The 16,046-nt window shown below is 33.9% G+C and overlaps 1 protein-coding gene across 17 annotated transcripts in view; it reads left to right on the top strand.

Annotated features, from left to right (window-relative positions):
* ate1 (arginyltransferase 1) overlaps positions 1 to 16,046 on the top strand; it is a 247,985-nt gene that overhangs the window by 63,234 nt on the left and 168,705 nt on the right. For all 17 annotated transcript variants that reach the window (XR_012388380.1, XR_012388382.1, NM_001089468.1 and 14 more), the window contains 1 exon segment: positions 1,451 to 1,648. Coding sequence is in view for 15 of the 17 variants with exons in the window: in NM_001089468.1 (NP_001082937.1) it covers positions 1,451 to 1,648 (198 nt within the window). In the remaining 2 variants the exon portion in view is untranslated.

Genomic DNA, 16,046 nt, shown 5'->3' with positions numbered 1-16,046 from the left:
CCCATCCAGGTACTGACCAGGCTCAGCCCTGCTTAGCTTCAGTGAGTCTTGGGCTGCAGGGTGATGTGGCTGTGGTGACAATTTATGTTGCACGTTTTTTTGTTTATGCTAAAAATCATTATGATATTTAGTAAAGATCAAGTTCCATGAAGATATTTTGTAAATTTCTTCCCATAAGTAAAACTAATGTGCATTGCAAGAACTTAGTTTGAAAAAATGTTAAAAAAATATATATTATTGTTATTATTGTATATATTGTTTGTTGAACCCTCAGATTCCACATATTCAAATAGCTGTATCTCAAATATTGTCGTATCCTGACAAAGTATACATTAATGGAATTAGTTTTTTATTTTTTTATTTTAGATTATGCATGAAATCTCCTTTTTTTTTTTTTTTTTACATTTTATTTATTTATTTATTTTTTTTTATAAATAGAAACTGGTTTGAAGTCCAGGGTCACAATCATGTTTTTCTTACTTTAATTATATGCATAATTTGATGGTCTCAAATAACATTGTGTGTTCAGAAAATACCTACAGCAGATGGCAACAGAGGCATTGTGAAGATTGTCATCCTGAATATATAGTTGAAGCCCCCCCCTCTATATTTTTTCCTCTATTTTTGTTTGACGGTGAAGAAACATAATAGTTTCTAATAACTTATCTCTAATAACTGATTTCTTTTATCTTTGTCATGATGACAGTAAATAATATTTGACTAGATGTTTTTCAAGATACTAGTATTCAGCTTAAAGTGACATTTAAAGGCTGAACTAGGTTAATTAAGCAGGTTAGGGTAATTCAATTCATCTTTATTTCTATTGCGCTTTTACAATGTCGACTGTATCAAAGCAGCTTCTCATAGAAGATCATAGTAAATGGAAACAGTGTAGTTCAGTTTTCAGTGTTTAAGTTCAGTTCAGTTTAGCTCAGTTCAGTGTGGTTTAATAATCAATACTGAGAGTTCAAACACTGAAGAGCAAATCCATCAATGCGCAGCTCCATCGGTCCCGAACCATGCAAGCCAGTGGCGACAGCATTGAGGAAAAAAACTTCACCAATTGGCGAAAGTGAAGAATTAAAAACCTCGAGAAAAACCAGGCTCAGTTAAGAACAATGATTTCTCCCATGCAGAGCTGCAGTTAAGGCGCTGGAGGCTGGAGAGCGAGTCATTGTATAATGATGGTTTGTTTTGTAGATTATCGAAAAAAATATATAGCCTAAGGGGGCTAATAATATTGACCTTAAAATGGTTCAAAAACAAGAAACTGCTTTTATTTTAGTTGAAAAAACAAAACAAATAAGACTTTCTCCAGAAGAAAAAATATTATAGGAAATACTGTGAAAATTCCCTCTGTTAAACATCATTTGGGAAATATCTGAAAAAAGAAAAACAAATTCACAGGAGGGCGAAAAATTCTGAATTCAACTGTATGTTGATTCTCTAGGAGAGCCTATGGACTCTGTGCATGAAGAAGGCATCCGGCCTCCTCCTCAAGTCTCTCTGAACATAGACCACAGCGAAGTACAGGACGTCACCGCCAGCCCAGACACAGACACCACCAACTCAACCCCACCAACAACGCCCAGAGAAGACGCAGCGCCCGCACCCGCTGAGAAAACATCAAATGTTATGCCCAAACCAGGTCAGTCTCGTAGAATATGCATCTTTCACTATGAGTTTCAGCAAATAAATAAATTTATTATTACAAAACAGTTAAACAAGTCACGCGTCATAACTAAACAAGAACGAATAAAGAATCAAAACTCACGTTCTCCGACAAATAACCAACGATAACCTAAAGCTAACAAACCCAAAGAACAACAAAGCTTAATAAAGTAAGACTTAAACTAAATAAGGCAGGAAATTAAAGTCAAAAGAATAAAGCTTGGCTGGCAGTGTAGTCTTTTCTCTCCGCACCGCTGCGGTCCATTTTTATAGCCAATTTGCGATAGAACAACTCGCTGCATGTGCGCCCAGACGAACCTACCAGACTCCAGGAAACAAAGAGTGAGTGACATCATGACACACGAACAGAAAGGCAACAGCCGTAACACTGTACATTATAAATAAAGCCACAGGATGCACATTTGTTATTATCTTATGCAAGTCACCTGCTTCATTTAGGCCTATTCCAGGGGTTGGCAATCCAAAATGTTGAAAGAGCCACATTGGACAAAAAAAAAAAAATAAATAAATAAATAAATAAAATAAATAAATATATATATATATATATATATATATATATATATATATATATTATAAATATGTATATATATATATATATATATATATATATATATATATATATATATATATATATATATATGTATATATATATATATATATATATATATATGTATATATATGTATATATATGTATATATATATATATATATATATATATATGTGTATATATATATATATATATATATATATATGTGTATATATATATATATATGTGTGTATATATATATATATATATATATATATATATATATATATATATATATATATATATATATATGTATATGTATATATATATGTATATATATATATATATGTATATGTGTGTGTGTGTATATATATATATATATATATATATATATATATGTATATGTGTGTATATATATATATATATATATATATATATATATATATATATATAAATATATATACATATATATATATATATATACATATATATATATATACATATATATATATATATATATATATATATATATATATATATATATATATATATATATGTATATATATTTATATATATATATATATATATATATATATATATACACACACACATATACATATATATATATATATATATGTATATATATATATATATATATATATATATATATATGTATATATATTTATATATATATATATATATATATATATATATATATATATATATATATATATATATACACACACACACATATACATATATATATATATATATATATATATATATATATATGTATATATATATATATATATGTATATATATATATATATATATATATATATATATATATATATATATATATGTATATATATTTATATATATATATATATATATATATATATATATATATATATATATAATAATATATATATATAATATATGTCTGGAGCCGCAAAAAATGTAAAGCCTTATATAAGCCTTATAATGAAGGAAACACATGCTGTATATATCTATATTAGCTATATTAGCCTACTATAAAAATGACTAATTTGGCTATGAATACATAATGAGCCTTCATGATTAAATAGCCACTGAAATCAGGTGGTTGGTGTTTCTTTCGTTGTCATTTAAACACATTGAGATCTACTGCATTAAGGGAACCCTAAAGTCATCCGGGTTGAGAATCAGACCAGTTCTATATAAGAACCAGTTGTCAGTTTTCTAACCAGGCCTAGTAAAGCTAGTAGACATTCCTCTGAGCAACACTAGAGGGCAGCATATGCTCACAGATAATATATATTTTTTCAATCCAGTCAAATGATGTGCAAGAAAGTTCCTGTTTATGTCATTCTCCATGTTAAACACAACTCCACTTTGTGGTAAAGTGAAATGTCAATAGAAAACGTGTAACGGCTTAATCAGAAGTATCTACTATAAAACAACACCTTGCTTTCCTTTAGAAATCCCTGAGCCAAAATATAAGTATACATTCCCTGTAGACTTGAGGCACTTGGACCATACATCTCTGAATATGAGTTATAGACAAATTAAAAGTCGCATACATCTACAGACCCCTGGAATCGCACCCCCGCAGAACAGTCCGGAAATGGGAAGGATTTATAGAGGCTCCCAAAAGGAGGAGAAAACTCTCGCTCTCTCCATCTCCAAACGGAAACCACCTGGTGACAAATTTATCGCAGCTTGCTTTATGACCGTCTTTACGTGTGAGTTATGTCTGTTGTTAGCGTTGACGCGGACTCGGCTAAATGACGGATTCCTCGCAGGAGGTTAACACTCGGGTTATAAACAACCGAATCTGCAAATGGTTTCTCTGGATATTTGAGCTGAATGTAATGGAGCGAGTACATGTGAACGGGCTTAGACCTTCACTCATAATTCATGTTAATGAGAAATAAAGAGCAATTAAGAATATGCTGCTTTTTCTGACGCAGCTAAAGATGGCTGGCTTTTTTTCAGGGCAGAACTAAGTGGTTGCTAAGATGTACTGAGCAATTTATAATCTGTCACTTGCAAAGATGTTGTTTTATGTGATCGAGTTGTTGGTAAGATGTTCAGAGTGTTTTCTATGGTGTTTTTAATCTTGTGCTGGTTGCTGGGTCATGTGAGCATTTAGTAATTTGTGGTAATTAGAATAATATCATTGTCAGAAGTTTTTTTGGTCTTGCTATACTGTAAAATCGATTAGTTGACTTGACTTAAAGTGAGTAAACCTGTTGCTTTTAAAGTGATTGTTGAGTGGAAAAAAGTGAGTAAATTCATTGCTTTTAAAGCGATTAGATGACTTTACCGAAAAAATGATTGATCCTCTTGCTTTTAAAACAATTAGTTGACTGAACAACATTAGTAGATTCATTGCTTTTTAGAGTGCTTAGTTTACTTTACTTAATAAAGTGAGTAAACCCATTGCTTTTAAAGTGATTTAGTTTACTGTACTTAAAAAAGAGAGGGATCCTGTTGCTTTTAAAGTGATTAGTTGACTAAAAATTAGGTAAATCCATTACTTTTAAAGCAACTAGTTGACTACTTTAAAATGTGAATAAATCCATTTCTTTTAAACCAATTAGTTGACTGAAAAAGTGAGTAAACAGTTGCTTTTAAAGCAATTAGTTGACTTTACTAAAAAAAGTGAGTAAACCAGTGACTTTTAAAGTGATTATTTGTCTGAAAAAGTAACTAAACCAGTTGCTTTTAAAGTGAGTAGTTGACTAAAATCAACTGGTTTAGTCACTTTTTTAGTCAACTAATCACTTTAAAAGCAACTGGTTTAGTCACTTTTTTTAGTCAACTACTCGCTTTAAAAGCAATGGATTTACTAACTTTTTCAGTCAATTAATCGCTTTAAAAGTCACTGGTTTACTCACTTTTTCAGTCAACTAATCGCTTTAAAAAAGTGACTAAACCAGTAGCTTTTAAAGCGAGTAGTTGACTAAAATCAACTGGTTTAGTCACTCTTTTAAAGCGATTAGTTGTCTAAAAAAGTGAGTAAATCCATTGCTTTTAAAGCGATTAATTGACTGAAAAAGTGAGTAAATCCATTGCTTTTAAAGCGATTAGTTGTCTGAAAAAGTGAGTAAATCCATTGCTTTTAAAGCGATTAATTGACTGAAAAAGTGAGTGAATCCATTGCTTTTAAAGCGATTAGTTGACTAAAAAGTGACTAAACCAGTTGATTTTAAAGCGATTAGTTAGCTGAAAAAGTGACTAAACCAGTTGATTTTAAAACGATTAGTTGGCTGAAAAAGTGACTAAACCAGTTGATTTTAAAGCGATTAGTTGGCTGAAAAAGTGACTAAACCAGTTGATTTTAAAACGATTAGTTGGCTGAAAAAGTGACTAAACCAGTTGATTTTAAAGCGATTAGTTGGCTGAAAAAGTGACTAAACCAGTTGATTTTAAAACGATTAGTTGGCTGAAAAAGTGACTAAACCAGTTGATTTTAAAGCGATTAGTTGGCTGAAAAAGTGACTAAACCAGTTGCTTTTAAAGCGATTAGTTGACTGAAAAAGTGAGTAAACAGTAAACAGTTTCCCTAAAGTTGGTAAACCCATTGCTTTTAACGCGATTAGTTGACTTTAAAAGTCACTGGTTTACTCACTTTTTTTAGTAAAGCGATTAATTGACTGAAAAAGTGAGTAAATCCATTGCTTTTAAAGCGAGTAGTTGACTAAAAAAGTGACTAAACTAGTTGCTTTTTGACTAAAAAAGTGACTAAACTAGTTGCTTTAAATCGATTATTTGTCTGAAAAAGTGACTAAACCAGTGACTTTTAAAGTGATTAGTTGACTGAAAAGTGAGTAAACAGTTGCTTTTAAAGCGATTAGTTGACTTTCCCTAAATTTGGCAAACCCGTTACTTTTAACGCGATTAGTTGACATTACTAAAAAAAAGTGAGTAAACCAGTGACTTTTAAAGCGATTAGTTGACTGAAAAAAGTGAGTCAACCCATTGCCAAAGCGATTAGTTGACTACTTTAAAATGCAAGTAAACCTGATCAAGTTTAGATTTGACTGTTTAAGCAGTAAGCATGTTGTAAAATGGAATTAAGGCAAACTTGTTTACACAAAAAAGTAAAGTAATGAAATGCTTTTTAAAGCATATGCTGAGTGCTCTAGATCATTTCCAGAGCATACATTTCACCTAATGATTCAAGTTATAGTGCAAACAGGAATATGTAGAAATAAAGTTACAATTTAAAATGAGTGTTGAAGTGAGTTTATTTCTGTGATGTAAAGCTAGATTTTCAGCATCATTACTCCAGCCTTCAGTGTCACATAATCCTTTTAAAATCATTATTGCAAGTTTGCAAGAGACATTTATTATTAGTATTACCACTGTTGAACATGGCTGTGCTACTACGAAAGCATCAGTTTCTTTTGAACAACAACAACAAAAACTTTTTACAGACTGAAGCAGTGAGAAGTGTGTGCACAGAAATAAAGGGACCGAAAAACAATTCTCAAATGCTTCATATAATATTCTTAGGAAAAAAAAGTGCTTTGAATCTGACACTGAAGGACAAGGAATGTGTATTATAGAAGTAGTTTTTCATGCTGAATGATTCTTGTGTGTTGACTCTGCCTGCCAGTAAAGGCCGGTCCAGGTAGTAAAAGTGTTTCTGTTCTCCACGCCCCACTCTTCTTCTTTCCATATGTTTTCCTCTCATAAAGGAGTGTGCCAGCTCTAATTCTCTGAGCCCTGAGTCATCCCAAACAGCAAAAATATACCTTACACTGTCCCCTCAGGGAATGTGTGTGTGTGTATATGTGTCTCTGCATCTGAATGAATGTGTTGCATGTACATGAGCGCGCATAACTGTATATGTGTGTCCATGAGTCCTCAAGGAAAGGCAGTTCTGGATTTTTTATGAACTGTTAACTGCTAGAGAGGGAAAATGTGTCTTCCGCAGGAACGGATCTGTCACAGTTTATCTCTCCCTCGCACACAGCGGCTCGCTCACAACAGCATGTGCTTATTACAAAAGGTCTGTGTGACCCCAAGTGCAATCCGGTCAGTGATATTCAGTGTTTATAGTTCAGCATTTGACCGCAAAGCATTTAATTAGTCTTGAAGCAATCGAATGCTTTTTTTCATACTTGATTTAATTGTATGTTTGTTTAAATATAATAATAATAATAATAATATACTACTACTACTACTACTACTACTACTACTACTACTACTACTACTACTACTACTACTACTAATAATAATAATAATAATATAAAATAAAATAACAATATAAAAAATAATAATAATACTACTACTACTGCTACTACTACTAATAATAATAATATAAAATAATAATAATAATATAAAATAATAATAATAATAATAATAATAATAATAATAGAAAATAATAATAGAAAATAATAATAATAATAATATAATAATAACATTAATAATATAAATGTTTTATATGTTTTTTCTATTGTCATTCTAAGTATTTTAACATTTTATTATTTAAACTTTTAAAATTAATTTTAATTAAATAAATGATTTAATGTCCTAGCCTGAAAAAGCTCCCTGAGTTGAATTTAAGTTCTTCAAAATCTTTTATTCTAATCATTTACTCACTGCCTTCATCCATTCATTCATTCATTTATTCATTCATATATTTTCCTTCGGCTTAGTCTCTTATTTTTCAGGGTTAGCAGCGGAATGAACCCCCAACTATTCCAGCATGTGTTTTATGCAGCGGATGCCCTTTGAAACTCCTACGCACTCTCACATTTACACACACACTTGTACACTACTGCCAATTAAGTTTATTCAATTCACCTACAGCGAATGTGTTTAGACTTTGGGGGAAACCCTCACCATCAAGGGGAGAACATGCGAACTCCACACAGAAATGCCAACTGGCCCAGCCGGGACTCGAACCAGCCACCTTCTTGCTGTGAGGCGATCCAGAAAATATTTAAAAGTTTTTTTTTTCTTATTCTGAGTCATTTTCCCTGTTCTTTTTTTTTTTTTGGACAATCTTATTATGGATTTTTGTTTACAATTCTGAGATTATATCTCACAATTTTTTTAATTTTTAAATCTCTCAATTTTGGGATTATAAACTCTTGGGATTATAAACTTTGTATTTGCAAGGTTACAGTTTTTTAATGCAGTTCAATCTTAAAACTTCAAACTTGCAATTCTGTGCAAAATGAAGGAACCCCTGTCAGCCATCAAATCTGAGCTTTATTTTGTATTCTCTATTGCAGGGGTTTTCAAAGTGTGAGGCGCGCCTCCCCTGGGGGGCGCCAGAGCATGTCAGGGGAGGCGCGGGAAAAATATATAATAAAAATATAATTATTAAGTTTAATTAAGTTTATTGTCGCGCGCGTTTTAATCAGCTGTGTTGTCGCGCGCACGCTCAAGAGCGGTGTTGTCGCGCGCCTACTGAAGGGCGGGACCGAGGGTGTGCCGCGTCGCGATTCAAAGCCTTCAAGTTCAGGGCTTAAACCCAAAAGACGACGATATGATGATCAGTATTTGAGTTTAGGATTTACGTGGACAGGACCAGCTGATGAACCACGACCTTTATGTGTGGTTTGTCAAGATATTTTGGTTAATGACAGCATGAGACCCGCTAAACTTCGACTGTTTTGACTGGGATGAAGAGTTCTTGGATCTGTTCTATTCATATTAACCATCATCCTAGTTTTAAAAACATTATATTAAAATACTTGTTATAACTCTGTAAATAATTGCACTTTCATGCAAATGATGATAAAGGTGAGTTAACAGTCTGACATCTGTCTGTGTCTTTATATATACTGTATGTATGTGTGTGTGTGTGTGTGTATGTATGTATGTGTGTGTGTATGTGTATGTGTATGTATGTATGTGTGTGTGTGTGTGTGTGTGTGTGTGCGTGTTTGGGAGGAGGGGGGCGCCAATGGATAAGTTGTGTCAAAAAGGAGGCCCACTGTCTTAGACTTTGAAAACCCCTGCTCTATTAGATTCAAGTCAGGTGATTGGCTGGGCCATTCTACAGCTTGGATCATTGTCCTGCTGAAATGTCCACTCTGGTTTCATCTTCATCCTCCTGCTGATGTAGATGTTGGACTGAAGCAGCTGATATTCATTTACACTGAGGAAGGGCAGAGGGTTGCTGAAGATCTATGGAGAGATTTTAGCTGCTGTCTGGGCTTTCACTGCCTTTCAACACCTTCCTTTCTTCATGTGTTCAATACTTTTCCCCCTGTGTCATTTCATTATATTACACATAACCTAATTTGTAAACTAGTTAGTTTTGTTTTCGGTGCATATATGGATTTCTTTGGTTGTTACCAACATCTGGGGAAAAATTCAACAGCACCTTCAGAATTTTGTTTTCTGAAAAAATTGGTGACGTGTTCAATACTTATTTCCCCCACTGTATATTCACTGAGAAATGGATGCAAATATACATTTTTAAAAGGGCATGTACTTTTTTTATACTGTATAGCAATCTACATGATGCCATCTCCAACACACTTTAGCACATTTAGCAAGGAACAGAACGCAGGTTTTCTTCCTCCTGGATTCAGCCCAGCAGCGTCTGCTCTTGCTCTCTCGCTCGTGTTTACTCTGGTTTGGAGAAAAGCCATTCGACATCTCTATCATCCCCGTGCCGTATTTACAACCCTGGCCGGAAACATTCCCTCCTCCAAGTCAACTAGAGGTATTAACAGGAAAAGAGGGAAAGGATGAATGTTAAGAAAGAGCTAATTGTCTCGACAAATCTGGCTTTTTGTCAGAGGAAGTCACAGAGCAGCGCTCGGAGGTCCCGCATCTCATGCGAAGCGTGTAAAGACTAGATTTATTAGAGGAAAGTGTAAATAGTCTGTTATCAATGTGCCTTTTTTTAAAGCTGGGCCACATTTGGGCTTTTGTGTTGCAAGTGTAGCTTAACAAGTAGCATCCGGGTATAATGCTGCTCTTCTAAAGATAGCTTCTAAGACTTCTGGAGTTTAATGCAGCCTTAAATTAAAGAAAGGAAGCAAACAGTGTTTTTGTGGTGTTCATGGGTGAATCTATTAGGACTTGTCCAGGATGTGTGGAGGATATATTTCAGCCTAGATTCAAAGCATTGAAAGTCAGGGAATTATATGTTATTCCTTGTCCAAATCATGGAATATCAGGCTTTTTTTGTTTGTCTTTTAAAAGTTGACTTTCCATTAATCAACATTTCTGATCATTCATTCATTTTCTTTTCAGCTTTGTCCAGGGGTGTCCAAACTCGGTCCTGGAGGGCCGGTGTCCTGCAGATTTTGGCTCCGACTTGCCTCAACACACCTGCAAGGATGTTTCTAGAAAGCCTAGTAAGACCTTGATTAGCTAGCCCAGGTGTGTCTGATTGGGGTTAAAGCTAAAATCTTCAGGACACCGGCCCTCCAGGACCGAGTTTGCCTGGCTTAGTCCCTTTATTAATTAGGGGTCGCCACAGCGGAATGAACCGCCAACCTATCCAGCATATGTTTTACGCAGCGGATACCCTTCCGGCTGCAACCCATCTCTGGGAAACATCCATACACACTCACGCTCATGCACTACAGACAATTTAGCCTACCAAATTCACCTATAGCGCATGTCTTTGGACTTGTGGAGGAAACCGGAGCATCCGGAGGAAACCCACACAACATGCAAACTTCACACAGAAATGCCAACTGACCCAACCGAGGCTCGAACCAGCAACCTTCTAGCGATCGTGCTACCCACTGCGCCACCGTGAATGTTCTTCATTTACGGCAATATTTCCACAACTTCTTGTGTCGTTTTGCTTTGAAAATATTGATAAATTTACTCATACTCATTCATGACTTTTTATCAAGAGAACCATTGGTCTCCAATTCATATAAAGTGAACACGGAGTGAAACAAAGGTAGGAAGTGTTTACCTCTTAATCGTATAAATCTGCTCATCATATTGAGACATGACTCTAAACGATGAAAATATGCAACTTTTAAAGTCTCTTTAGTTTAGTGCTCAAAACAACGAATGTTCAAATAGGCATTGTGTCATGTTTACCACAATCAAGTACTGCAGAGCTCGGTGGTGAACTACAATTTAGTCATGAACTACAAATCCCTACATTCCGCTACACATACACCAGGTTTCACTTCCACTGATCACACACGCAGCTGAATCCTGTCACTATTGATTGTTTGGACTATTTATACACCCTGCACCCGTTTGTTTTTGTTTGGCATGTTGTTCATGTGCTGTGTTCCCGTACCTTGTCTTAGTTTCCTGTTTTGTTTATTATTGTTATTTTGATACTTTGATTTTTGGATGCCCTGTTGTTTTCCTGTTATCTGCACGATTACTTCTTCATTAAATGCAATTGGATCCTACCTTTTTGTATCCGTCTTTTCAACGTATCATGACACATTGGCTAAATGTGCATTGTGGTTGATGTCATATGACACGTCTAAAGCACGTTGGGCTGCGGACACACTGGGCTTTTCCTCCCATAGACTTTCATTCACACGCACTCGAATGCGTCAGACCCAAACGCAGGGTCATGCGTCAAGTCTCGCAGGTTGCTGTGGTGCAAAGTTTAAGCTTGGTGAACTCTGACCTGCGAAATCGCATCACTTGACTGCGTGAGACCAATCGAGGATCAAAACATGACCTCTCTGGACAGAAATTTAAAACATGGAGCAATTGCTAGCTTTTTTAAATGTCTAATAATCTTGTTTAAGCTTTTCACTCATCATAGTACACGTGCTGCTGATGATGTGACAATAAAAGTGATTTGATTTGATTTAATTCCACCCCTTTTCGCAGCGCCGCACGACAGAATACTGCATGCTCAAACTCTAATGTTACCGTAGCTGAACACACACATTGTACTATTTGTACTATGTGTATGACAACTCAAAGTATCTTAAAACAAACAAACAAACAAACAAAAAAAGTATAATGTTTAATTTATTTATTTATTTATTTTTAGTTGTGATTGTAGATAGGTCTTTAATCTAGTTTTGAACTGGGAGAGTGTGTCTGAGCCTCAGACGCCATAAAGGAGAAGGCTCGACCTCCTTTACTCGACTTTGCTATTCTAGGTGCTACCAGAAGCCCTGAGTTTTGAGATCTTAAAGAGCGAGTTGACCTTATTCCATAAGGATAATAAGGTAGTACAGTCTAAATGCTTTAAAATAATACATTGTGTGTGAAATAAGCTTAATTGTTATAAAAATGTCACAATGCCAAAAATCACCTGCCTCTTTTTTTTTTTAATGCAATAAATGATTTCCTCATGGTAATGATTGTTTATTAGATTTATATGCTCTGCTGACAGGTTTAGTTAGATGCACTCAGCGGTGCTCCAGTATCTCTTTCTTCCTGCAGGGTGAATGTTTGATGGCAGGCGGGCAGGCGGGCAGGCTGACGCTTGGCGGCGGCTGGCACTGGGACAGATAGGAAATGGCCCTGCTTTCCTTATTGCTCCAAACAGGATGTCAGTGTGTAAACTGTTGACATGGGATGCCGGGAGCTCTCAGAGGAGCTGGCATTATTCCAGAGAGAGAGAGAAGGAGAGAGAGAGAGAGAATTTTACAAGACTTCATTACAATAAAACCAATACAATACAACTGTAAATAATTAATTTCAAGTTAAATAAGACCACATGCATTTCAAATGAAAGTAAAAACAACATTTGTTTCATTCATACAGCACAAAGCACCAAATATTTTCAAAAGTGTCCAAATATCCATGTGCTTATAGTGATTATTAAACCCTGGCCTGTACCATACTTGAAAAAACAACTACTACATTACCTTCTACATTGTGTTCAATCAGAGAGAGGGAGAGGGAGAGGGAGAGGGAGAGGGAGAGGGAGAGGGAGAGGGAGAGAGAGAGAGAGAGAGAGAGAGAGAGAGAGAGAGAGAGAGAGAGAGAGAGAGAGAGAGAGAGAGAGAGAGAGAGAGAGAGAGAGAGAGAGAGAGGTTATTGCTTTGTATACAGACACATATATATTCTGCCAAAGTTGAAAATACATTATGACACATAAACTGTTTATCTTGCACTGTCTAACAAATGAATTCAGTTTTGTTATTGGCCATAAGGACAGGATGTGAGGAGATTACAAACACTTCTTGTGTCAAGTATGCACGTCTGTTTTCATAATTGCCAGTTCATCAACCGCAGCCAGAATAGACTGTAGCAAATGCCGTGCAATATTAAGGATTATTTTGCAGTGTTCTGATTATTCTCAGAAATGTAAATAAAGCTAGACATGTGATTATGCTTTAAAAGTTTCGAAGAAAAATCATGTCAGAAAATTCACAGAAATGTTATATATATTTTATAAATATAATTTATATTATATTATCCTAAGTGATGTTTAACAGAGCAAGGACATTTTCAGAGTATGTCTGATAATACTTTTTTCTTCTGGAGAAAGTCTTATTTGTTTTATTTCGGCTAGAATAAAAGCAGTTTTTAATTTTTTAAAACCCATTTTAAAGTCAAAATTATCAGCCCCTTTAAGGTATTTTTTATTAGTCTACAGAACAAACAATCATTATTCAATACCTTGCCTAATTACCCTAACCTGCCTAGTTAAACTAATTAACCTAGATCTTTAAATGTCACTGTAAGTTCTATAGAAGTGTCTTGAAAAATATCTAGTCAAATATTAATTATTTACTGTCATTATGGCAAATATAAAATAAATCGGTTATTAGAGATGAGTTATTAAAAGTATTATGATTAGAAATGTTGCAGGGGGGCTAATAATTCTGACTTGTGTGTGTTTCTAAAAAACATTGAGATATATACACACACACAATTTTAAATTAGTTTTTTCATTTGTCCATTACTGTGACAAAAAATGACTGATTCAGCAACATTTTCACAATTTATGACAATATTTCATAAGTTGTTTTGCTGTGGAAGTACACAAATTTACTCATCTTACTAATTCATGACTCTTTGACCAGAGAACTATTGATCTCTATAACATTATATATATATATATATATATATATATATATATATATATATATATATATATATATATATACATACATACATACATACATACATACACACATACACACATACACACATACACACACACACACACACACACACACACACACACACACACACACACACACACACACACACACACACACACACACACACACACACACACACACACACACACACATACATACATACATACAGTTGAAGTCAGAATTATTAGCCCCCCTGAATTATTAGACCACTTGTTTACTTTTCCCCTAATTTCTCTCTATCGGAGAGATGATTTTTTTTAACACATTTCTAAACATAATAGTTTTAATAACTCATTTCTTTTAACGGGTTTATTTTATCTTTGCCATGATGACAGTAAAAAATATTTGACTAGTTATTTTTCAAGACACTTCTATACAGCTTAAAGTGACATTTAAAGGCTTAGGTTAATAAGATTAACTAGGCAGGTTAGGGTATTTAGGCAAGTTATTGTATAACGATGGTTTGTTCTGTAGATTATCGAGAAAAAATATAGCTTAATGGGGCAAATAATTTTGTCCATAAAATGATGTTAAAAAATTTAAAACTGCTTTTATTCTAGCTGAAATAAAACAAATAAGACTTTCTCCAGAAGAAAAAAAATATTATCAGACATACTGTGAACATTTCTTTGCTCTGTTAAATATAGTTAGAAAATATAAAAAAAGAAGAAAAAAATTCAAAGGGGGCTAACAATTCTGACTTCAACTGTGTATATATATATATATGAAACAAAGAGAAAAAGCTTTTAATTCTTATCCATGTAAAGTCTACTTTATCCATACATATTTGAGACCTAATTCTAAATTATGAAAATATACTTAAAATACAATATATAACTTACAAATACAAACATACGATAAACTAAATTTTGCTCTTTTCTCAATAAAACCCATTTAAATAAATAAATAAGCAAGCTATGACTAGTTAATTTTAAATTTATTCTAGACCATAATATCCTTTTAAAGAAATTTAGAGTGGGAAGTGTTTCAAGACAGAATCTGTTGACAGTTTTTGCTACTTTTGCGCAAAATTCATCAGGGTTTATGTTGAATTTTTTTTAAAGTATATAAACACAAAACTTAACACATTAAATAAAAAATAAAAACATTTTACATTTTATTTGAAGTTTACAATACCAATCCAATAAGAACCACTTGTTTGGTAAACAAAGTCTGTTATGTAATATATCTTCTAAAAAAACTGAAAATTCATAAAACAATATTGTAAATAAATCATATAAACATGATTGAAATATTATTCAATAAGATTACTGAAATTAATATAAAAAATTAATGAAATAAATATATATTTACATACATTTACATAAGTAAATAAATAGACTAAATGTGGTGATAAATCTGTATTTCAGCAGGCCCTGATTCCATGTGGCGTATTTATAATCATTCATTTTTCTTCGGCTTATTTATCAGGGGTCCCCACAGCGGAATGAACCCCCAACTATTCCAGCATAGCTTTTATGCAGCGGATGCCCTAGCAGCAAACCCAAGAAAAGCAAACACGCATACACTCTCGCATTCACACACACTCATACACTACGGCCAATTTTGTATACCCAATTTACCCATACTGCATGTCTTTGGACTGTTGGGGAAACGGGAGCATCCGGAGAAACTCCACGCCAAGACGGGGAGAACATGCAAACTCCACACAGAAATGCCAACTGAACCAGCAACCTTCTTACTGTGAGGCGTCAGTGCTAACAACTGAGCCCCTTTAGAGTGGGAACCCTGTTGTGTCTGTGTGTTAGCTCAGCTTTACACCATCACTGTACACCATATACCCT

Source organism: Danio rerio, chromosome 13, assembly GCF_049306965.1.
Source record: "Danio rerio strain Tuebingen ecotype United States chromosome 13, GRCz12tu, whole genome shotgun sequence".
In the NCBI taxonomy this organism is placed as follows: Eukaryota; Metazoa; Chordata; class Actinopteri; order Cypriniformes; family Danionidae; genus Danio; species Danio rerio.
This window is presented reverse-complemented; position numbering and strand designations above follow the sequence as displayed.